The sequence below is a fragment of the Rhinoderma darwinii genome, chromosome 5 (genome assembly GCF_050947455.1).
Source record: "Rhinoderma darwinii isolate aRhiDar2 chromosome 5, aRhiDar2.hap1, whole genome shotgun sequence".
Taxonomy (NCBI): domain Eukaryota; kingdom Metazoa; phylum Chordata; class Amphibia; order Anura; family Rhinodermatidae; genus Rhinoderma; species Rhinoderma darwinii.
This window is the reverse complement of record NC_134691.1, coordinates 221,737,030-221,763,309: the sequence shown is the minus strand read 5'-3', so window position 1 is coordinate 221,763,309 and position 26,280 is coordinate 221,737,030. Positions and strand designations below refer to the sequence as shown.

The window sequence follows — 26,280 nt, the reverse complement described above, 5'->3', positions numbered from 1 at the left end:
TACTTTTTAGCAGTTGAGCTTGTACAGGTAAAGGGCTGATGGCAAGAGTCGCAGGCTGCATTGTGGGCTGAGCGGGAAAAAGCGTTTGTACTCTGCAATGACCTTCAGGGTTTACTATGGAGAAATATGTTAAGACTACCGCAAAATATGATATGCCAACAATAGTACACATGTTGGTAAGATTGTTTAAAGCTCATCACATATCATTTTTATCAGCTCTCAATAACATGTTGTCAATTAATGTTGTAAATATAAAATTCCCTCGAAGCGCTTCTTTAAGTATTTACAATTACGACACTAATTGACTAATTATTGTAATGACAGGGATTGGGAAACAGACAAGTGAGCCCTAATCTACCCGCGACGGGGTACAACTGGGCGACGGTCCCTACACTCAATAAGTGCACGACAGACAACCAGACAAGGGAACACACAACAAAAGGGAAATGGGGCAGTTGCCCACGGCAACACCGTGAGCAACAAGAGTAGTAAACGAGCCGAGTCAAACCAGGAGAGTACAAGGTGCAAAACGCAGAGCAGGAGAGTAGTGAACAAGCCGAGTCAAACCAGGAGTGTACGAGGTACCAAACGCAGAGCAGGAGAGTAGTCAGTAAGCCAGGGTCAATACGAAGCAGGGACAAGTAGTTCAAGAAGCTGCAGCATGGCCAGGAAACCAACAGAGAAGAATCACAAGCAAGGAGGAACAGGAAAGGCAGGTATGCATAGACAGAGGGCGGGAGCTAGCTCCGTCTGGCCAGGCTGTGATAGGCTCTCCCACTCCTAAGCCTGCCATCCTGAGTGGTGGAAATGGAGTCAGTCTCACAGACATAGAACCAGGTGCAGACTGATTACCTATGGGCGTATACACAGAAGTTGTGCCTGGCAGATCCTTTACAATTATATTGGGTTAACTACAGCATTAAAAATATCCATGTTTCAACTATACCTTACATTACCTCTGTATATAAGTTATCAGCTGTATATAAATCACTTAATACATCAGATGAGGTAGGAAAACATCCGTGTATGGTAGAATGGGAGGAGTAAGGTAAGGATTTTATAGTGGCTGTTTGGAAAAAATATGCTACTCATAAATGAAATAACAAAATGGACACAGCTCCCCTCCTAGTCCTTCCTGCACGCTGTCCTCTACAATCATAAAAAAAAATAGACTAGAAAAAAAGAATATGTATCAGTATCTGGTTTTATTTAGTAAACCAAAAAATATAGGTGACACATTCCCTTTAAACTGGGATCCAAGGTAGGTGAAGTCAAGCTGGTAAGGCTTGTGTATAAATGCCTATTCACACTTGCATCAGTGTTTCCGTTGTTCTGCTCTGTTAGAGGAGCAGAACAATGAAAATACCAGAATCGCCGATTCCGTTGTATGACAGACACCATCGCTCCCGGATGGAACCCATTGACTTTACTCGTCACAGTGTCTGTGGTTTTACCGAAAACAATAGTGCAGCATGATACGCTATGTTTTCTGGTACTTTCGGACAGATCTCTGACAGAGGTCCTTAATAAAGCCTCAAACGCAGATGTGAACCGGCCCTAACTCTGTATTCAATTCTTGTTCAGTCTTTTGAATAAGATCCTACATTCAAATGTGAGAATAAAAAATAAAAACAGCCTGTTGTTTAGGTGCTCTGCATTGGAATAAAAATGGCACCATAGAAAACTACAAGGGTATTAATACGTATTACTCAATTAAGGAAATAGGAAAATGATTTCTTTGGAATAATTTTGAAATGCAAACACTTAGCAAAGGGCTGGAACATATTTATAAAGGCTTATTTAAAGGCTGCTACAGGCGCATTGTTTGTATTACAATCCCTGCTTTTGTCGTTGACTAATGACCAGAAACTTTAGATAGCTCTTTAAAAACATACAAGTAGCATTTTAACTGTTTTATCACTTTCCAAAGTCAATGTCAAGAAAAACTATTTTCTCAACTTTTTTCTTGGCTACAATCAATTATTAACCAAAGCAAGGAGTGCCTTTACTGACAATGTATTCTTCAATCTGATCTCCTAGAGAGTTTGATCTTTGACGTATATATCTCTAAAAGGAACACAAATACAATATTTCAGAAATAATATATTTTGAAAGTCATGGCTGGAGAAGCTGTGTTCCCTGAAGGTTAGCATCTGATGCACCATCTGTCATAAAGCAGGATACCTTCTGTCTCATTTACAGTATAATTAGCATTTGCTAACACCTAACACCTTTATTCTCACACCTACAATATGCTACCATATTTTGTTTTCCAAAGTAAGATGCTGAGGCTTGAATTAGACACATATTATGTTTTTTCTTTTTCTTTTAAGTTTTTTCCTCTTAAAACAGTTAATTTAAGAGTAAATGATTGCAAAAAAGAAAATAATTGCTCAAGAGAATCATTGTGATGTATAATTAAAATGAATTTATTTCTGTGTATTTGTCTCATCTAGCTCTCTACATAATTATATAGAAAGATCTCCAACAGCAAGAAGCAATGGAACTATCAAAACTGCTCCATGTGTTCCTACAAGGTACATTCTCTTATAGTTTTATGTTTCTTTTAGAAATTTTTACTTTAAATTACTACCATTTATAGCAGCCGCGCCATCTTATTGTGGCTACATATTCATTCTATGTTCATGAAGAACACTAAATATATATGAGCATTCTTTCTTTAGATTTCTAAGTGTAATTATTACATATATACATTTTTGCAATTTTTCCCCCTACCATTTTGCAATTTTGAATTATACTCACTAAAATCTAACGTATACAGATGTAGCAATCCTTATCATACTATAACTTGCTGCAGTGTGATATCACACAACAAAAGCCCGTGAAAAGCCATTGAAGAAGTCAAGTTAAAGTTTCTTGCTAGTGTGTATTTAATGCGATGAAAGTCAAGATAAAGATGTCTACATCTGTAGGAAGGCAACATGACCACATAGAAAACAAACTATGACGTTTGCCATGTGGAGTTACTGCGTTACTAATAGTTGGTGCAGGCTAACTCAAAGCTAAAAGTGACCAGGGCTCCCGCATGTTGGAACGAACATATCATCTACATACTGTACCAGAGTAAAGAAATGGGATTACATTTGAAAACAACTGGGACTGAAACAAATGCACAAATATATAACAGTCAAGATAAAGTTATAGTGAGACCATGTGGATGTAATAACAGTTGTTGCATTTTTGTGGCAGGTACGCAGATATTCCACTGAATTTTTTTTAATATACTTACCCAGAGTCTGCGTTTCTTCCTCCAGGCCGGCCTCCTGGAATGATGTTTCATTCCATGTGACCGCTGCACCAATGACAGGCTGTAGCGGCGGTCACATGGGATGAAACATCATCCCAAAAGGCCGGCCTGGATGATGTCAGGGGGCTGGTCTCCTAGAATGACGCTTCATCCCATGTGACCACCGCTGCAGCCAATCACAGGCTGCAGCGGTCTCCTGGGAGCTAAGTGCTGCAGTTCTCCGCAGCAGTCATTCCAGGTGGAAAACTGCACCACAGTTTCCCTGCGGCGTACAGGGTGGATACGATGCGTGCTTTTATGCAGCGTATCCGCCCCATGGGTTTTGCTGCGAATTTGGGATGCATTTGATGCTAAATCTACAACGGAAAAAACCCTGCTACGTGTGGCCCTATGTAAAGACGTTTTCTGTGACGTTAATTTGTTGCTAGTCTATAGGGAATCTGCATCTGTTACATGCAGATTTTACTCTGGATTTTGCTTTAGCGACATTTCCGCTACGTCTAAACTCTTAACTTTTTATTTTAAATCATTTGTTAAAAGATACGTTTTAGAAATGATTTATAGTGAAGATTTAAATTGAATATGGAATGTTAAGATCCCCATAAGTATTCAGAGAATTGTGTGGGTCTTTTTTTTCTATTATAATCTCTCCTGACCTACAGCAGAAGGAAAGCTGCCTGCTTCCATCTCCTTCCAAGTAAGACCATCACTTTTCTAGCTGTGCATTCTCATGATCAGAGGGACTAGACTGACAGCTTGTAACCCTACTTTAATCTTCATTTAGTAGACACGGGGTACATGCCTGGCTCATACTGCATCTCTATACTGAAGTTGTCAGTATTTCTGGGCACCTTGAAAGCCTGCATTCATAGCAATATAAAAGCCTATTATGTTTGGGGTACATATCCTGGGATCCTGAATGCAAGGCCTTTATTGCAATATGAAACTAACTGCAGTAATTCAAGTAAGAGGAAGTAATAATATTTTATCTCTAACATTTACATCTTGTTACATTTGTTTATTAAAGCATCTCAGAAATGCTGAAACTATGTGAGGCAGATCCTGTGGACCTTCTCATTGATCTTGGATTTGGTATTGATGAACCTGACATCTGCACTAAAATTCCCTCCCGTTTCATCATGACGCCTTCTGAGGCTAGAGGAATTAACATTAGAGTTTTTATAGAATCACAGAAAAAGCGGATGGAAATTGAAAATCCTAACTTGTGTGGTAAGTTACTGTCTGTTATATATAACTTCTCATTATTTGTGACTTTTTGTATATACAAATTGATGAGAGAAACTTCCACTACTGCAGAAAATTCGGAAAATGTATCGAAACCAATGAGGTTTCTGGTTTTATTTTCCTAACTTTCTTGGAAAAATAAGGGGTGGAATCTATCAATGCACGGTATGTTAATCATTATAAATATTATTACTTTCGAATGGAATCATCTCATTTGGGAAACCCATTTTCATATACCCTATTAGGGAATTCTGAGTTCATAAAGGGGGATGCCCTGTTTAGGACACTTATCTATTAGTCAGGGTGGATAGTGGTTTCAGATAGCATCTTTTGCTCTGGAGGACCTGTACTGTCCTGTATTAGTCAGATAACCCATTGATATGAACATGCACTGTGTAATGCTTAATTTCTCCTGTGGTGGTGCTAAAGGGAAATCAAACACTTACTGACAGATTTCCCCACAGATTACAGCTGATCACTGGTTATCTCAGCAGAGGGACACTTTGTGATCAGCTTATTGTCAAGAGACTGTTTTAACAAGTAGAGATTGTCCAAAGCGCAGAACGCCTTTAACTATATTAACCATGTTAATATTTTCAACAAGACATCTGGAAAGGCATAATGATGTACAATATCTCACATCTGGTGAAAATAACCTTCTAAATATACCTTTTGAAAATACTTAAACATAAAAAAAATGTAAAGATGTATGTATTAGTGTTGGAAAAATCATAATTTATATGGTAACCCTTTAATAACCTCCACCAATTTTTAATTGGTTTAAGCAAAGTCCGATTTACTTGTTGCCAGTATAAATAGGCAGACAAAGAAACCTATGATGTTTAACCCAGAGGGCTCTTTTAGATATGTGTTGACAGTGTAACATGGTGAAAGTTCCTAGAATCTCTGGATTCATTAGGCACAAACATACCCACAGAAATGGTGCCCTATGGGGAATAATGATGATAATAATGATGTTGATTACCTCAATTTATGAACTAACAGTTTATATCTCTAATACAAATTGTGTACCTGAGCATAAATCATGATAAACTCTCTAGGGTTGTCACGATACCAGAATATGGACTTCGATACCGATACTTTGTGTAGTATTGAGATTCTCGATACCAAACCGATACTTTGCCAACAATAATATAAAAGAAAAATTCTTCAATTTTCTGATGTGAGGCATATGGTGTGATCAATTTTGAACCTCTATGTGTCCCTTACATTAATAGTAATTAACCCAATCATGTTTCTCACAGTCATAATGGACAACATTGGGTTAGGCCAGATGCACACGACCATAGATTTCATCCATAATTACGGATTGTAATTACAGTCCGTAATTACGGACCCATTCATTTCTATGGCCATCAGACACCTTCCTGTATATTTACGGGGAGGTGTCTGTGCCGTAGAAAGGCTTCGCAAAAGATAGGACATTTCCTATTTTTGGCTTTTTTACGGAACGTGCTCCCATATGTATGGGAGCATGGCCCGCAAATGCGGGTGGCTATTAGCGGCAGGCCGTGCCAGTAATCAAGGACCATGATTACGGGCACGGTCATGTGCATTGGGCCTTAATGTGTGAGGTACATGATGGGATTAATTACTAATAATGTGAGGCACATGGAGGTACTAAATTCATTACACCTCGTGCCTCACAGTAATAGGGTGAAAGAAAGCAGTTTTTAAATTATTTTGTTTTTTTACAGTGTACACATCATAAATGACGCTATAAATTTGTTGTGCAGGTTATTATGGTCGAGAATATGTGTATATTTTATGTATTGAGACTTTTATTTTTATGTTTATTGTAAAAACTGTGTGTATTTTTTGTATTTTTTTTTATTAATATCACTTTAATTTTTTGTTACTTTTTTATTTTTAAACTTTAAAGTACTGCCATATATCTATAAGCCAGTATATTAGCCTGTGTACTGATAGTACCTAAGTATGCCCTAACAAAAGGAAATATGGTCAGTCAGCCCTGGGATCCCTTTCTGCCCATATATGGCATGTCCCTCGATCGCGTCGCAGGAATTCCCTGTGTCACAATCCAAGGGGCATCCACTTCCCATTTACCCCTTGAATGCTGCGGTCAGCTTTGATATTCAAGTGAATAGCGGCGGAGATGAGAGGTTTCTCTGATATCCGCCGTTAGAGCGTGGCTGTGTAATACAGCCATTGCCCCGCTCCTGACAACAAGGGTCAGCATGAGGTGATGCAGCCGGCGCTGCACTAATGAGCAGCGGCACTGAAGACAGAGAACATGGGGGGTGCACTGCAAAACACCCCCATGTTCTGTGTTCAGTGACGGAACATGGGGGTGTTTTACAGTGCGCTCACCATGTTCTCTATCTTCAGTGCCGCCCCTCATTATGCGCGCACACCTGTCAAGTGCGGGGCAATGGCTGAATTACACAGCCATAGCCGCGCTCTGACTTCATTCATGTATTACAATACTAAGCTTTGTGGCCGCACAGCTTAGTATCGAAATACATGAATTAACGGTATTGAACCGTTTGAGGGTGCACGGCATCAAAATAGTATCGATATCGTGCAACCCTAAAACTCTCAATACTGTGATTGTCGGATCAGAGGAACACCACAGATATACGAGGTGCGTCCCAAAAGTAATAAGAATGATTTCCAAAGAAATCCTTTTAGTCAAAAAACATACAATTAAGCTCCATCACATTCAAAGTAAGTCCCCTCGGACTGAACATTTTAATTCCAGCGACACTGCCATTCTTTGTAGCAGTGCTGGAAGTCTTCATGTGAGAGGTTCTTCAGAGCCCTCATTGTGGCAGACTGGAAGTTTTCAACAGTACCAAAATGGTGTCCTTACTGTACCAAGTTAGGGCTATAGGGTGGGTGAGGAAGGGAAGGGATGGTTTTTGTGCCAAAAACTCGCAACCAATCATGTGTTACTTGGCGCATTGTCATGGTGGAGGATCCACATTATAGCACTGTCAGGGCGTACTCGCAAAACCCTTCTCCTCAAACAATCCAGAGCTGTAGATAAAAAGTCTGATTTATTGACTTCTGTTCATCGATTACGTTTTTTGGGACGACTCTTCCCCAATTTTCCTCATGATGAGAGTTTCAGTAATGTTTCAATGAACCACCGTTTTGGTTATTCCTACCTGATCTGCAATTAGTCTGACACTTAAAGGCTTTTTCCCATGAAAGACATTTATGACATATCCGCATGATATGTCATAATTGTGAGATAGATGCAAGTCCCACCTCTGGGACCCACACCTATCTCTAGAACGGGGCCCCCTAAACCCTGTTCTACCTTTGTTTGCTCCTGTTGCCTCCCGGCCACTTCCTGATTATATGGTCGGGAGTTACGAAAACAGCATATAACCTTTTTCATGGTCGGAATTCACCTGGCTCCGCTGTAACACAGAGCGTCAGAACGGGGTTTAAGGGGCCCCATTTTGGTGATAGGTGCGGGACCCAGAGGTGGGACCTGTATCTTTATGACATTTATGACATATCATGTGGATATGTCATAAATATCTCTCATAGGAAAACCCTTTAAATGTTGGTCCCGATTCAGAGTAGCCTTGATAACGGCCACATTTTCATTGGTTGTTGACGTTGAATGTCGCCCTGAGCACTGTTCATCCTCAGCGGCTTCCCTTCCATCTTTGGAAGCCTTGTACAATTTGAAAACTTATACTGACAACAAAGCAACTTCCCAATACACTGTCTTCAGCATCTCCAAGGTTTCTAAAGCTGTTTTTCCAAGTTTCATGCAAAATGTGAATGCATAACGCTGCGTGATGCTCCTCTGCATTTTCGTTTGTGACGAGGGAAAAACAAAGGTGCACTTTTGTAATGTACTGACGCTTTGAATGACTCGGACTCATCTGAGGATGGTCCGGCCGTACACTTGAGGGGCCCCCGCAAAAACAACCTCCACCCCACTTCCCTCATGCTGCCCTTGTGGGGAGCGTAAAAAATCATTCTCATTACTTTTGGGACTCACCTCGTACATAGGTAGACATAGACAGATTGAGTACCCATGTTGGAGATGTTTTATTTTTGTTGTAGACATTATTGTCATTTTATTTTTGGAATTCAAATCTAGCATGCACATTATTTTAAGTCCTAGTTCATGGATGGCTGAACTGGATGGACATGTATTATATTTTATATTTTTGGCCTTACAAACTATGTTACTATGGAAACACTTGACAGTGTATTGCTGGGCTTCCATACCACTGGGTAGTTGTATGGAAATTATTTGTAAGCTGTGAGCTCTGGGTAGGAGGAGGTAAAGATATGACTAACTCTGCATTGGGAAACTTCTTGGTTTGTGTTTGTCTTAACAAGTTCACTTTTTAAAAATTTGCATTGTTTAATTATAAACATTGTGGCATTTAAAAAAAATAAAAAATAACTTAATTGGAATAAAATATATATTTTTATCCTTTAGGCCGTTTCCGGCAACTTGAAGTCTTAGAACAGGTGACAAGTGCATTTTCCTCATTGTTGAAAGATGTTCACACTATTCAAAATAATGCTGATTCTGAGAGAAAATCCGCACTTACTCCAGAGAAGCGAAGAAGAATACGACAGCTTCTATGGAAATTTTCCAAGCAGGCGAAAATAGTTGATGAGAATTTAAGCCCAACTATGGCTAAAGCAGAACTGGATGTACCTAAAGAAGAGCTAGAGCATCCAGGTCCTTTAAAAGATTCCAACAATTTGAAGGTCTTCAGAAAGCGAAAACATTGTACTGTGGAGAGCAGTTTGGTGGTTTTGTCAGCTGGGGACAGTGGGAACACAGTCTCTGAGGGGCAAGAATCGAAACCATGTTTGCTTTCGACACCTATGACACAATGTAGTGTTACTGACATGGCGGAAAAAATCAGAATGCTCAAGGGCTCCAAAGTGCTTTCCAAAACATTCAAAAAAACATCTGCCCAACAAAGACTTCAGCCTCCAGATCCAGAGTCATTTGAAATGGAAGAGGTAAGCATTAAAGTATTATATACATAATATAGAAAGGTGCTTTCATTTACTATAACTGGAAATAAACTTAAAGGGATTGCTTATCCTTGAATTTTTTTAATCTAAATATGTTAAAATTCAGGGCTAATTAATGTCATAATATATCTTATTTGGAGTTGAATCTCCATATTTGTAAAACAGAACTCCAAATCATTCTGGATGCCTGGAAACAACATAAGAGTATACTGCAGCTAAGGTTCTGTTTGTAGTGCACATTTGGCGTATAGGCTGGCAGATTCTACCAACATATACAACGAATGTACAGCCATAACATATACAGCTCACAACTGTATGCCATACAGGTCAGAAATTGTGTCAGCCATACATTATTTTTTTCTCCCTACACACGGGTCAGTTGACAGGGGCACACAACCAAGTTCCTCCCCGGATAAGAAAAATTTAAAAATGGCAGTAAGGAACAATGCGTCTTTAGGCCTGACTAAAATAAAAATGTATACATCTCAGCTCTTCATTTTTCAGGCTGAGATGTATCATGTAGGTAAGTTATCAATGTAAAATAATGTGATAACTGGAATTTCTCTTAGGAAAATGCTACACAATGTGGTGTCACCAGGGGTGACTTTTGACTGGGGCCCTTGTAGATAGTGTTCCTCTAAGGCCTCATTTACACGAGCGTGTGCGTTTTGCGCGCGCAAAAAACGCTGCGTTTTGCGCGCGCAAAAGGCACTTGGCAGCTCCGTGTGTCATCCGTGTATGATGCGCGGCTGCGTGATTTTCGCGCAGCCGCCATCATAGAGATGAGGCTAGTCGACGCCCGTCACTGTCCAAGGTGCTGAAAGAGCTAACTGATCGGCAGTAACTCTTTCAGCACCCTCGACAGTGAATGCCGATCACAATATACACCAACCTGTGAATAAAAAAAGATGTTCAAACTTACCATGAACTGCCTGCTTCCTCCAGTCCGGTCTCCCGGCCGTTGCCTTGGTGACGCGTCCCTCTCTCGTCATCCGGCCCCACCTCCCAGGATGACGCCGCAGTCCATGAGACCGCTGCAGCCTGTGATTGGCTGCAGCCTGTGCTTGGCCTGTGATTGGCTGCAGCTGTCACTTGGACTTAACTGTCATCCCGGGAGGTCGGACCGGAGTTATCGGTAAGTCAGAACGTCTTTTTTTTTTTACAGGTTCATGGATTTTCGGAGCGGAAGTCACTGTCCATGGTGCTGAACCAGTTTAACGCTTTCAGCACCGTGGACAGAGACTGTCTCCTGACGTCGCGTACCCGAACATTTTTTACCGGTTTCGGTGAAAACGAGTTTTGCCGAACCCGGTGAAGTTCGGTGCGCTCATCTCTAATTTGACACTCCGTTTGGATGTTTGTAACCAGAAAAGCACGTGGTGCTTTTCTGTTTACATTCAGGAGTTTGACAGCTCTTGCGTGATTTTCGCACATGCAACGCAGGACCGTCAGTGTGGCATGCGTTGTTTTCACGCACCCATTGAAGTCAATGGGTGCGTGTTGCGTGAAAAACGCAAGAATATAGAACATGTCGTGAGTTTTACGCAACGCACTCACGCTGCGCAAAATTCACGCATCGTCTAAACAGCCCCATAGACTATTATAGGTGCGTACGACACGCGTGAAAAGCACGCGCGTCGCACGCGCGTATAATACGCTCGTGTAAATGAGGCCTAAAAGTGCCATACATCCCTCCCCTGTAGACAGTGCTATACAGTCCCCCCTGTAGACAGTGCTATACAGCGCCCCCTGTAAATATGGCTATGCAGCCTCCCCATACAGTGCTATATAGACAGTACTATACAGCCCTCCCTGTAGACAGTGCTATACAGCCCCCCCCCCCCCTGTAGACCGTGCTATACTTTCAAGTATCACAAAGACGGACAATCGATGCGGCGCACAGTGGCATTTTTATTTTATTTTAAGCCACACCTCTAATCCCACCCAATCCCCGCCCATAGACACCCGTTTCAGCCCACACAGTATCATGCTCCCATAGTGCCCCCCACACAGTATAATGCCCCCATTGCTGCCACCATACAGTATAATACCCCCATACAGTATAATGGCCCACACAGATGCCCCATACAGTAAAATGCCCACACAGATGCCCCATACAGTATAATGCCCACACAGATGACCCCATGCAGTATAATGCCCACACAGATGCTCCATACAGTATAATACCCACACAGATGCCCCCATACAGTATAATGCCAACACAGATGCCCTCATGCAGTACAATTCCCAAACAAATTCCCTTATACAGCATAATGCTCCATAGCTGCCCCATGCAGCATAATACCCCCATAGCTGCCCCTACAGTATAATGCCCCTCATAGCTGCCACACACAGTATAATGCCCCCCTATCTTCCCCCACGCAGTATAAGACCTCCCATAGCTGCCCCACACAGTATAATGCCTCCCATAGCTGCCCCCACAGTATATTGCCCCATAGCAGCCCACACAGTATAATGCCCCCCACTGTCTAATGCCCCCCCCCCCCCGATAGCTGCTCCCACACAGTATAATGCCCCCTTGGCTGCCTGCACAATATAATGCCCCCACAATATAATGCCCACATAGCTGCCCCCACAATATAATGCCATCCATAGCTGACACCACATTATAATGCCCCCTACACAGTATAATGCCCCCATAGCTGTCCCCACAGTAGTATGCCACCACAGTATAATGCCCCCATACAGTAGACTGTTGCCCATAGCTGTCCCCACAGTATGATGCCTCCATAGTCTAATGCCGCCCATACAGTATAATTCCCCTCATATAGTAATGTATATCAGCCCCCCTTCCCTACTCAGTATAATGCCCCATAGAACCTAATAGAAAAAGAATAACATAATTACTTACCTATCCCTGTTCCCACAACGGGTGGAAGATCCTTCTCCTAAGGTCTGTGCTGTAAGTGACTCGGCGCAGACAGGCGCGATGACGTCACTACATCGCTCATGCCTGTGCTGAGCCGCTCACAGCAGAGTGAATGCTGGGGCAAGGAGCCAGTGCTCCAGCATTCATAAAGCGGGGCCAGCACGGTTAGCGCTGTGTGGCTATGGGGGCCCTGTGAGCTAAGCCACAATTGTGACCGTTGCGACCCCTAGAGCTAAGCCACTGTTACAGTAGCCTATGGCAGAGCAGGGAGATACCTCCCTGCTCTATCATAGTGTTCAATAGCATCTGTGTCTAAAGGACTCAGACACTATTGAATGTGGCGTCACTACCGCTATAGCAGCCTTAGCGGCTGCTATCGACGCCTCCGGGCATGGGGGGGCCATGCTGGCCCCTTATGCCACAGGCCCCGTAGCAGCCGCTATGTCTGCTACAGCGGTAGTTACGCCACTGTGTGCAGGGCCACCATCAGGAATTTCACGGCCCCCTACAACTAAATTTTCTGGGCCCCCCTACCGTGGCACCGCCTGTTAACGGTACTCCGTCCAGCACTATATCATGCTACCCAGGGCCGCCATCAGGGGGGGTATTAGGGTTACTGATGTCAGAGGCCCGGCCAAACCTAATTGAAAGGGGGGCCCGGCAAACTGCCGCGACTTGCCTTTGGTAGAAAAAAAAACAGGCCCCTGCAATGGGGCCCGTTTTTTTCACCAAAAGAATGTCGTGAGCTGCGGGCCCCCCTTTCAATTAGCTTTGGCCAGGCCTCTCACATCAGTACCCCCACTGATGGCGGCCCTGGGTAGCATGGGGGTCATCATGGGGGCCGTCAAACACGCCGCCCGTGCGACCGATCGCGCGCACCCGCAAACTCCCGCGCATGCGTACCCGCGACCGCCTGGTACCGCGCACCGAATTTTGAGGCAGATTTTGACCTGCCCACACTATCTTGCCGCGTTTTTTGCCCGCGGCGATTGAGGACAGCAGACAAAAAACGCAGGGAAAAATGCATTTTCTGCCTCCCATTGATTTCGATGGGAGGTCAGAGGCAGAACCGCGGCAAGAAAGGACGTGCTGCTTTTTCTTTTTTCCGCGACTGGCTCCCATTGATTTCAGATTAAATCAATGGGAGGCGGTTTTGGAAGTTTTTTGGTGCTGATTCTGACGCAGTGTCCGAGTCAATATCAAGGCCCAAAAACTCTGTGAACTGGGCCTATTTGTTAGGGCTTATTCAGACGAACGTGTAATACGTCCGTGCAACACGCGTGATTTTCACGCGCCTCGCACGGACCTATGTTACTCTACGGGGCCATGCAGACTATCAGTGATTTTCACGCAGCGTGTGTCCGCTGCGTAAAACTCACGACATGTCTGATATTTGTCCATTGTTCGCGCATCACGCACCCATTGAAGTCAATGGGTGCATGAAAATCACGCCCAGCACTCCCGCAGCAGTATAAACTATGAATGAAAACAGAAAAGTACCACGTGCTACAAACATACAAACAGAGTGTCATAATGATGGCGGCTGTGCGAAAATCACGCAGCCACGCATCATACGCTGCTGCCACATGGAGCTGTTATGGACCTTTTGCATGCGCAAAACACCACGTTTTTGCACGCGCAAAAACCACACGCTCACATTGATTTAATATGAAATCAATGGGAGCCAGTCGCGGAAAAAAGAAAAAGCAGCACGTCCTTTCTTGCCGCGGTTCCGCCTCTGACCTCCCATCGAAATCAATGGGAGGCAGAAAATGCATTTTTCGCTGCATTTTTTGTCTGCTGTCCTCAATCGCCACGGGCAAAAAACGCAGCAAAAAAACGCGGCAAGATAGTGTGGGCAGGTCAAAATCTACCTCAAAATTCTTTAAGGAATGTTGAGGCAGATTTTTTTTCTGCCTGCAAAATACTCTGTGTGAACAAGGCCATACTTAAACAGCACTTTGAGACATTTTACTCACTGTGTCAGAAGTGCTGCTGCTCCCACTCCAGTCCTCTTCAAGCGATGTCTTCCAGGCGATGTCTTTGGTCCAGACGTCCAGTCCTTCACCTCCAGCCAGGCTCCAGGTAAGTTCTGTCCATGTGTGTCCGTGGCTGCGCTCGCTTCGTTCGCGGCTGCGAGCGCCCGGGCTGTCGCATCTGGGAGCGCCCGGGCTGTCGCATCTGGGAGTGCCCGGGCTGTCGCATCTGGGAGCGCCCGGGCTGTCGCATCTGGGAGCGCCCGGGCTGTCGCGGGTGCCCGCTTCCTGGCTTTCGCGGGTGCGCGCGCGGGCGGTCTCGAGTGCGGGCGTTCGTGGGTGCGCGTTCGCGGACGCTCGCGAGTGCGCACACGCGGGAGTTTCCTTGTGTGCGCGATCGGTCGCGCGCGCGCGGGCGGTTCGACGGCCCCCATGACGAGAGGGGGGGCCCGCAGCTCACGACATTCTGTGGTGAAAAAAACGGGCCCCATTGCAGAGGCCTGTTTTTTTCTACCAAAGGCAAGTCGCGGCAGTTGCCGGGCCCCCCTTTCAATTAGGTTTGGCCGGGCCCCTCACACCAGTACCCCTAATACCCCCCTGATGGCGGCCCTGACTGTGTGTCAGATATGAGAGAGGCAGTAATAGTAGTAAGAAGTTGTAGAAATAATTCACCAGGTTTGAGGCTGTCAGAGCTTCGGGCTGACTCCCTTCTAACAGAATCTGAATACAAGACACTTTTTTTAAATATTTTATTTTTACGTATAAAGCACTGGAGAATCCATTTGCCAAATTTTCCATATAAAGTGAATTAGGCATGAACTCTCTTATATAAATATATATATATTAGTAACATTATTGGAATCATGTATTTAAATAGCAGTAAAATAAAAAAATATTGCAAAAAAATTAACTAGTATGTAAGACAGAAGAATTAGCCTGAACTATGCATTCAATATTTGTCATTTGTTTACGCTGAACAAGTTTGTCAGTTGCAAGTAATGCAAATATAAAGCCACTAGGTCATCTTATTTTACTTGGCTATATAAGCACATAGCTGCAAGCACTTGCTGACACCTTGGGTTTAAAAAACTGGAAACTACAGATGGAAAGTACAAGCTAAATGAACACATTTAGCCCATCACATGATTTAGAAACACTATATTAGATAATTTAGCCAAATTGGATATTGAAAAAGATGAACAGTGATATATGATCGGCTGTAGCTTATAAATTCTCTTAATATTGAATTCACTTTACACTATGTATCATTATTGTTTTTTAATTGTAGTCTACAGTTAATGTAAAGCATAAAGTAGTAAAAACTAATTTTGTAATATAAAAAATGCAAAGAAAGTCAATTACAAGGATTGTGTTAGGTTTTTAAAAATTAATGTCCATGGTGTGTATGGTATTGCAGCTCAGCTTCATTTACTTGAATACCAGACACATGTTACAACCATAAGCACTGTTTTTGGATGAAAGCAGCCATGTTTTTCTACTGTCATACAACCCCTTCAATGGTGTTTAATCATAAAGTCTCAGATTACCGACAGATTACAGTCAGATTACCCAAACATTGTATAGGAAAAATCCATTGATCATGATCTTCTGATATGCCATAGATGACACATTAATGATTTTTATGATCTTGGACTACCATTAATTTTCAGAATAAAATACTTTTGGTACTGCTCAGAGATATCAGTTACTGGAAATCTGACCCTACATTCTAAGCACACTGTCATTGATTCGAATGAACCATTGATTAGATTGTTTGCTGAGATTTCCAGTAACAGAAATCTCTGACAAATACCAAAGAGGTGTACGCTCTACAGAGGCATTTGGTTCTGAAAATTAGTGGTGGTCTAAGATTTACATCTACAAACTCATCATATATCAGATCATTTTCACTGGATTCCCCCAGTAAAAGTACTTTTACACGGTGTAAACGAGCGCCGATCAACGAGACAGCTCAGTGATCAACGCTTGTTTTCTGCTTTCACAAGGAGATATATATGGGGATGAGCACTCGTTACTCCGAACGCTCGTCCCCATACATTTCTATCATGTCGGTAGCACGTCTCCCTGTTTACAAGAGACGTTTAGGGGGATGTGCTGCCGACAACGCTAATAGTTTTGCCATTTAAAATGATACAATCAGCAGATGAACGAGCGTTTGCACGTTCAACGCCTGATCATTGCCCGGTTTACACAGGGCAATTATCAAGAATGAGCGTTCTGTGAACGCTCGTTTGCCCGATAATTGGTCAGTGTAAAAGGTCCTTAAGGTATAGGCTCAGTAAATATATCAGGGACTTTTCTGAATTAAAAATACCCAATTAAATGTTAACCCCTTCCTGCTTTGGCCACTTTTGACCTTCCAGAGAGAGCCTTATTTTTCAAATCTGACATGTTTCAATTTATGTGGTGATAATTTCAGAATGCTTTTACCTATCCAAGCGATTCTGAAAATGTTATCTCCTGACACATTGGACTTTACGGTAATGGCATAATTTGCTCGATACATCCAGTATTTATTTGTGAAAAACACCAAAATTTTTAGAAAAATTGCAAAAATTTGCATTTTTCTAAATTTGAATGTGTCTGCTTGTAAGACAGGCAGTTATACCACAATGCTAATTAACATCCCCCATATGTTTACTTTAGATTGGCATCGTCTTTTGAACATTATTTTATTTTTCTAGGATGTTACAAGGCTTAGAACTTTAGCAGCAATTTCTCACATTTTCAAGAAAATTTCAAAAGGCTATTTCTACAGGGGCCAATTCAGTTGTGAAGTGGCTTGAGGGCCTTATATATTAGAAATCCCCAATAAGTCACACATTTTCCAAATCGTTACCCCTCAATTTATTCAAACCAGCATTTAGAAAGTTTCTTAACCCTTTAGACGTTTCACAGGAATTAAAGCAAAGTAGAGGTGAAATGTACAAATAAAATTTTTTTTTTTGCAGAAATTCATTTATAATCCATTGTTTTTGTAACACAGAAGGTTTAAAAAGAGAAACACAACTCAATACTTATTGCCCATATTCTGCAGTTTTTAGAAATATCCCACATGTGGTTCTAGTCTGCTTATGGACTGAAGCACAGGCCTCAGAAGTAAAGGGGCACCTAGTGGATTTTGGGGGCTCCTTTTTATTAGGATATATTTTAGGCACCATGTCAAGTTTGAAGAGGTTTTGTGGTGCCAAAACAGTCGAAATCCCCCAGAAGTAACCCCATTTGGGAAGCTACACACCTTAAGGAAATTATCTAGGGGTATAGTGAGCATTTTAACCCCACAGGTTCTTTGCAGGAATTTTTGGAAGTAGGCCGTGAAAATGAAAATCTAGGTTTAGCAAATTTTTTTACCATTTCCACAAAGATTAAAGGAGAAAAAGCAGCACAACATTTGTAAAGCAATTTCTTCCGAGTACAACAATACCCCACATGTATTCTTAAATGACTGTTTGGACACACAGCAGGGCTTAGAAGGGAAAGAGCGGCATTTGGCTCTTGGAGCTCAAATTTAGCAGGAATGGTTTGCGGAGGCCATGTTACATTTGCAAAGCCCCTGAGGGACCAAAACCGTGAAAACACCCAAAAAGTGACTCCATTTAGGAAACTACACCCCTTGTGGAATTCATCTAGGGGTGTAGTGAGCATTTTCACCCCATAGGTGTTTCATAGATTTGATTAGAATTGGGCAGTGAAAATAAAAACAATCCTTTGTCTTCTATAAAACGTAGTTATAGCTCAAAATTTTTCATTTTCTCAACAAATAAAGGAAAAAAAAGATCCCCAACATTGTAAAGCAACGTCTCTAGAGTACGGCAATATTCCATTTGTGGTTATAAATGGCTGTTTGGACACACGGCAGGGCTCAGAAGGGAAGGAGCGCCATTTGGCTTTTGGAGTGCAGATTTTTCTGGATTGGTTTTTGGACGCTATGTCGCATTTGCAAAGCCCCTGTGGGACCAAAACATTGGAAACCCCCAGAAGTGACCCCATTTTGTAAACTACACCCCTCAAGGTATTCACCTCGGGGTGTAGTGAGCATGTTTTTTTGTTATTTTTTTAAACTCGTTTTATTGAACTCAAAGCTTGCAGTAGAATAACACATTAGTACAGTACATCATATATTGATATATAGAGAACAAAGTTACATTCCATTCACAGTATTTACAATGCAAAACATGTTTCAAACAAACGTTCCAAGGAATATCTCAGTAATTTATTTAATTGACATAAATACATATGAAAATAGTCGCTGTCAGTGTCCGATGAAATCTAGCCCATTCTATCTTCCTCTGTCAGCCTTTCCAATATTGAACGCACAGTACTTCCAAAATCTAAGGTCAAGGGGGAACAGATCCATCCTTCCCAAATCTTTCCAAATTTAAAGGGGCATCCTCTATTACGGTATACCACTCTTTCAAATGTAATGATTTTATTAACCAGGGATTTCCATTGTACAATCGATGGGGATCTATCCGTGATCCATCTCAGGGCAATAGCTTTTCTAGCTATAAATAAAGCTTCTCTAAGGAAGATACGTGTGTGATACGGGCAACAGTCTTTCTGCAGTAATCCCAATAGACACACCTCCACAGTTTTCGGTACAGGCACTAAGGTGATACTGTTCAAAACATCAATCACGTCTTCCCAGAAGGAACTAATATATGTGCAATCCCATATAAGATGTATGAAATTTGCCCCAGGAGAATGACATCTGTGACATTCTGAATGTGGCAAACGACCCATGCGATGTAATCGTGTCGGAGTTAGATAACTTTGATGGGTTATGTACAATTGGGATAGTCTATTATTTACAAAGGGAGAAACAAATAAAAATTTGACTCCAGTGCCTCTGACCAATCTTCCTCAGATGAGGTAGGAATGGTGATTTGCCACGCAGCTTGTACAGAGAGCGTGTAAGATTCGGTTTTTACATTCAAAAAGTGTGCGTAGATCGCTGAGATAATGCCCTTGGGTCCCTGTGTCTTTAGAATTCCAATCAAAGGAAATTTCGAAAGAGACGGGGGCTCTGCAGGAAATTGCACTGATAATGCGTGTCTCAATTGTAAGTATCAAAAAAAACCTGGGTACGATTTAAATTATAGCAGTCCATCATCTGGGTGAAGGACAAAAACACATTACCCCGGTATACGTCACGCAGGCAGACAACTGCATTAGATTTCCAAAATTCAGACCCTTCCAGCATTTGTAGGTGAGGAAACATTGGATTGTCCCACATCGGAGTCTCCACCGCCAAATCCTCAAACCCACAGAGCAGCCTGGCTGCCTTCCACACCTGATGTGCAAGTCTGTGAAGCAATAATAATTTCCCTCTAAACAGTGTTGGACTTTCCAGAACAGACCACATGACAGACTGTTCCAGCACATTACCTAAAACATATTCTGAAAAGGGCTCTTGAATTAAGGCAATCCAGCTCTTTAAATATCGGAGTTGGCCACTCAGAAAATAAATATAAAAATCAGGTAGCACCAAGCCACCCTTAATTTTGGGGCACTGAAGTGTGGAGAGGGCAAGTTTCCTATGAGAATTCGCCCAGACAAATTTAGATACCAGAGAGTGCAATCTATCAAAGAATGATCTTGGAACAAGACCATTAGCGTGTTCCAATAAATATAGACCTTTCGGTAAGAGGATCATCTTTATCAAATTTACCCTTCCGGCCACCGATAGGGGCAAGGTTTTCCATGCTTTAAATTTCTGAATAAAGAGGTTCTCCAGAGGGTATATATTCTTAGCATGTGATACCTCATTATGTATATGCCCAAGTATTTAAAGAATGTAACAACTGGTAGAATATAATAAATATCCGGCCAATCCACCTCCCACAAAGGCATCAGAGCTGACTTGGTCCAATTGATCAGGAGACCAGAAAAAAGGCCACATTGGTTTACAATTTCAATAGCCCTAGGAAGTGTAGTGTGAACAGTGGACATGAAAATAACTAGATCATCCGCATACATACCTATTCTACTCTCCCTATGTCCAATTATCACCCTCTTTAATATACTGTCTTGGTGAATTTTAATAGCAAGAGGTTCTATAGCTAAAGCGAATAGGAAAGGGGATAACGGGCATCCCTGTCTTGTACCTAGATAAAAAAAGGCCGTACCCAGGCCAGTCACCAATATGTTCACTTTAGGATTCTTGTATAAGATGGAAACCCATTTTGAAAAACCTGGGCCAAAGCCAAATCGTGTCATCACTGCTTGTAGATATCTCCATTCCACTGAGTTGACGGCCTTGGCCGCATCAAGAGACTCCAATGCCCATTGTTGTTTCAGTTCCCTTCCCAACTGTGATACCGCCTGGACCCTGCGGATGTTCTCAGAAGTGGACTTTCCAGGAATAAATTACCATTGATCGTTATGTATCAACAAAGTGATAATAGAATTGAGTCTATTTGCCAGAATTTTGGTCAGAATTTTATAGTCTAAATTGAGTAAAGAAATTGGTCTGTATGACCCACATTACAAGGGGTTTTTGTCAGGTTTCAGCAAAATTATAATAGTGGCCTCATATAAAGATATGGGTAAAGTACCCACTTCAAAAGCTTTCTTGTACATCTGAAGCAATTCAGGGCCAATGATCTCAAAATATTTAGAATACACCTCCAAAGGGATTCCGTCAAGTTCAGGCGATTTCCCCTTAGCTAGGTCCCGCACAGCAGCCCTCAATTCCTCCAGTGTAATGTGAAGATCTAATTGATCTCTATGTACCAAGGGCAACTGCGGGAAAGTAATCCCCTCTAAGTATTCAAGCAATGTGCCATCCGTGTACCCGCTCTGGGAAGTTTACAAGTCAGTATAAAACCTACAAAATCTGTTTCCAATCTGCTCGGCATCTTAGCCACGCTCATCTAGGATTTTTATAATGGCAGGTGATGATAAACTATTGTGTACTAGATGTGACAATAATCTACTTGACTGATTTTCCAATTCAAATGCGTTTTATTTAAGAAAAAACTGTTTCCTATCACCTTTTTCTTTAAGATGTAACATATACAGTGGAGGAAATAAGTATTTGATCCCTTGCTGATTTTGTAAGTTTGCCCACTGTCAAAGACATGAACAGTCTAGAATTTTTAGGCTAGGTTAATTTTACCAGTGAGAGATAGATTATATTTAAAAAAAAAAAGAAAATCACATTGTCAAAATTATATATATTTATTTGCATTTTCACAGAGAAATAAGTATTTGATCCCTTTGGCAAACAAGACTTAATACTTGATGGCAAAACCCTTGTTGGCAAGCAGAGCAGTCAGACGTTTTTTGTAGTTGAAGATGAGGTTTGCACACATGTTAGATGGAATTTTGGCCCACTCCTCTTTGCAGATCATCTGTAAATCATTAAGATTTCGAGGCTGTCGCTTGGCAACTCGGATCTTCAGCTCCCTCCATAAGTTTTCGATGGGATTAAGGTCTGGAGACTGGCTAGGCCACTCCATGACCTTAATGTGCTTCTTTTTGAGCCACTCCTTTGTTTCCTTGGCTGTATGTTTCGGGTCATTGTCGTGCAGGAAGACCCAGCCACGAGCCATTTTTAATGTCCTGGTGGAGGGAAGGAGGTTGTCACTCAGGATTTGACGGTACATGGCTCCATCCATTCTCCCATTGATGCGGTGTAGTAGTCCTGTGCCCTTAGCAGAGAAACACCCCCAAAACATAATGTTTCCACCTCCATGCTTGACAGTGGGGATGGTGTTCTTTGGGTCATAGGCAGCATTTCTCTTCCTCCAAACACGGCGAGTTGAGTTAATGCCAAAGAGCTCAATTTTAGTCTCATCTGACCACAGCACCTTCTCCCAATCACTCTCAGAATCATTCAGATGTTCATTTGCAAACTTCAGACGGGCCTGTACATGTGCCTTCTTGAGCAGGGGGACCTTGCGGGCACAGCAGGATTTTAATCCATTACGGCGTAATGTGTTACCAATGGTTTTCTTGGTGACTGTGGTCCCAGCTGCCTTGAGATCATTAACAAGTTTCCCCCGTGAAGTTTTCGGCTGAGATCTCACCTTCCTCAGGATCGAGGATACCCCACGAGGTGAGATTTTGCATGGAGCCCCAGATTGATGTCGATTGACAGTCATTTTGTATGTCTTCCATTTTCTTACTATTGCACCAACAGTTGTCTCCTTCTCACCCAGCGTCTTACTTATGGTTTTGTAGCCCATTCCAGCCTTGTGCAGGTCTATGATCTTGTCCCTGACATCCTTAGAAAGCTCTTTGGTCTTGCCCATGTTGTAGAGGTTAGAGTCAGACTGATTAATTGAGTCTGTGGACAGGAGTCTTTTATACAGGTGACCATTTAAGACAGTTGTCTTTAATGCAGGCACCAAGTTGATTTGGAGCGTGTAACTGGTCTGGAGGAGGCTGAACTCTTAATGGTTGGTAGGGGATCAAATACTTTTTTCTCTGTGCAAAATGCAAATAAATATATATAATTTTGACTATGTGATTTCTTTTTTTTTTTTATATATATATAATCTATCTCTCACTGGTAAAATTAACCTAGCCTAAAAATTCTAGACCGTTCATGACTTTGACAGTGGGCAAACTTACAAAATCAGCAAGGGATCAAATACTTATTTCCTTCACTGTATAATCTACCCGCCTTCAACCACTGTATTCTATTCTCCTCAGAGGGATCAGTAATAAATGACGATTCCATGGCTTTACAAGAGGCGGCCAGTCCCTGCTCAACTGATTGCACTGCTTTTTAGATGAAGGAAAGTGTGGATTTCAGACACCACCTCAAGTATGCATTAAAAGTACCCCACTTAATTAGTGTATTGGTCTCCTCACAATTAATATCTATAAATTGGGTCAACTGATCGGAAATGTGATTATTCGAGCCAATCAAAGATAACCAAAAGGGGTGTACTCTCCAGTTCATTTTACTGGCTCTTCGGTCATATAATTGAAATACAGCCTGTAGAGGTGCATGGTCCGAAACACTAGGTGGGGCATAGTCAATATCGGATAGTATGGGACATAAAGACATTGAACCAAACATGTAATCAATTCTAGATAATGCTCCTCTAGAAGGCGTAAAGCATGAGAATTCCTAAGATTGAGGGTGTCTCACTCTCCACAACTCCATCCATCCCATCCCATTCACTAACCATTGCAGGTTTGAAGAAGAACACGACACCAAAGCACTACCTTGGGGCACAAATTTATCAAGAACAGGGTTCAGGAGAATATTAAAATCCCCCATACATATAACTTTAGCCTCTGGATAATTGGAAGAAAAATTAGCTGCTAGTTGTATCGACGCCATATTGGCCGGAGGTGGAAAGTATACACCCAAGATCACAAAAGATACACAATTGATATAGGCATGCACAAAAACATATCTACCCTCTGAATCCTCAAATGTCTGAGTTGCATTCCATCACACTGTGCGGTGAACTAGTAAGGAAACTCCTCGAGAATAGGACGAGTGCCAGGAATGCCTGGTCCATTGAACCCACAGTTTCTGCAATCTATTTGGAGTCTGCAGTCAAATGGGTCTCCTGGAGACATAAAATGTGTGGACCAAATTTCCGCACATGTGCAAACACAGCAATTCTCTTACGTGATCTACCCAGTCCCCTTATATTCCACGACATCACTTTCAGGTCAGCCATAGTGAATCACACATATAAGAACTAACAAGGTCATCTCCACGCATACCGTACATTGCACATGTAGTACCATTGCATGATCTACAACACTCGTATTGCGTTAAACAGATAGCAAGCATTATAACCAGTTTCCAACATATAATAACAATCCCCCTTAAGGGTAACCTCGGGAGGGATCTCCTCCCATGTTCAAGAACTTTAGTAACCATTAGATGTATGGTTGTAACTTGTGTACCATGGCTTATGGTTACGTGGTGTCTGTGCATACAATACAAGATGGTGAATTTAAACTGCACAGAAAGAATAGTGCAACAGAAGTTACCCCCGCTATTACAATTCAGACCAATTCAAAGGTTAGACATGAAAAAAAAATATATGAAAGTAAAATGAAAGTTAGTTACCGACAGGTATCAGCCCTACAGAATACAAGTCAAGAAAAGTACAAAAATAAGAGCGATCTCCCATCCTGCCCCTCCAGATCAATGAAATTACATAGTCACCATAACGTTACATGCTCAGTCCAAGCAGATTCATCAGTGGACATGTAACTGGTATCAATTGTGTGAGTCTCCTAGCCGCATAGTTAGTTAATCTTCATCTTTCTTCGGATCCCCGAAGAAAATGGTTTTCCCGCCATCATATATCCGTAGACGAGCCAGGTAAGCCATTGAATAAGAGATGTTTAAATCCCGCATTCACTTCTTCACTGCAATAAATGTTGCCCTTTTCTTCTGCAATTCAGCAGAAAAGTCAGGAAAGAACAAAACACGGGAATTCTTATATTGAATGTCCTGCTGTTTCTTAGCCATCTGCAATATCAAATCCCGATCTTTCCAATTCAGGTGACGTGCCAGCAGAGGTCTTGGTGGTAAGCCAGGTTGTGGCGGTTTCGCCGGAACTCTGTGGGCACGTTCTACAGCAAATGCCGCCGAGAATTGTGCCTCAGGAAAAGTTTTCCGGAACCGTTGCCCTCCACCTGTTCCGGGAGCCTAATAATCCTAACGTTATTTCTGCGCGAACGATTTTCCAAATCGTCGCATTTCTGCTTCCACAGCTCCACTTATTTCTCCACCGCCGACAATCGATCAGGGATGCGAGCAATGGTGTCCTCAATTGTGGAAATGCATTGTTCCGTCTCCTTCACCCTATCTCTAACCTTCTGAACATCATGGCAAAGCAGTCCAAGATCCACCCTCACCTCGTCTATCTTGTCAGTTAGAAAGGGGGTAGACAAAGTAATAGCCTGCAACAGTTGCTCATAAACCTGCTGCAGTGTCAGATCAGAGCCAGGCTCCGTCTCCTCAGAGTGGCTCGCAGGAGCACTCTGACCTCGTGGTTGCCTGGAGCGTTGTGCTGGAGTGGCCGCGGCACCATTTTGTGTGCCGTCTCTGGCGAAATCATTCAATTTCTCCGCCGCTGATGACCCTTTCGTAGGACCCATCGGTGCCATACCGTCGGAACACTTTTTTGACCCGGAAAAAGGTCTGTCAATCTCATGAGTAAAGTCAGGATAATGTGTATAGCGGGTTACCGGTCGGAGCCCTCAGTCTTCACGTCCGCTCATGCTGCCAGCAGGCCACGCCCCCGTAGTGAGCATGTTTATCCCGCAGGTGTTTTGCAGAAATTAGTGTGCACTTGATGTTGCAGAGTGAAAATGGGATTTTTTGCATAGATATGCAAATATGTGGTGCCAAACTTGTGCCACCATAACAAGACAACTCTCATTATTATGCTGTGTTTTCCAGATTTAGAAACACCCTACATGTGGCCCTAATCTTTTGCCTGGACATTCGACCAGGCTCAGGAGTGAAAGAGTACCATGCCAAGTTGAGGCCTAATTTGGCGAATTACAAAGTAACGTTTCACAATTGCAGGGCTCTGATGTGAAATAATAAAAGAAATCCCTGAGAAGTGACCCCATTTTGGAAACTACACCCCTCAAGGCATTTATTAAGTGGTGTAGTGAGCATTTTAACCCCACAGTTATTTTCCATAAATGATTGTGCTGTGGATGGTGCAAAGTAAAAATTAAAATTTTTCCCTAGATATGCCATTTTTGTGGCAAATATGCCATGCACAGCTTGTGCCACTGGAGATACACACCCCAAAAATTATTAAGAGGGTTCTCCTGGGTATGGTGATGCCATATATGTGGAAGTAACCAGCTGTTTGGGCATGCTGTAGGGTTTAGAAGGGAGGTAGCTCCTTTTAGCTTTTGGAGCG

At 42.3% G+C, this 26,280-nt stretch overlaps 1 protein-coding gene across 2 annotated transcripts in view; it reads left to right on the top strand.

Annotated features, from left to right (window-relative positions):
- The window catches only part of ITPRID1 (ITPR interacting domain containing 1), a 200,292-nt gene that overhangs the window by 74,950 nt on the left and 99,062 nt on the right, over positions 1-26,280 (top strand). For both annotated transcript variants that reach the window (XM_075826962.1, XM_075826961.1), the window contains 3 exons: positions 2,457-2,537; positions 4,296-4,498; positions 8,970-9,508. In XM_075826962.1, the coding sequence (XP_075683077.1) occupies positions 2,457-2,537; positions 4,296-4,498; positions 8,970-9,508 (823 nt within the window). The remainder of the gene's footprint in view (positions 1-2,456; positions 2,538-4,295; positions 4,499-8,969; positions 9,509-26,280) is intronic.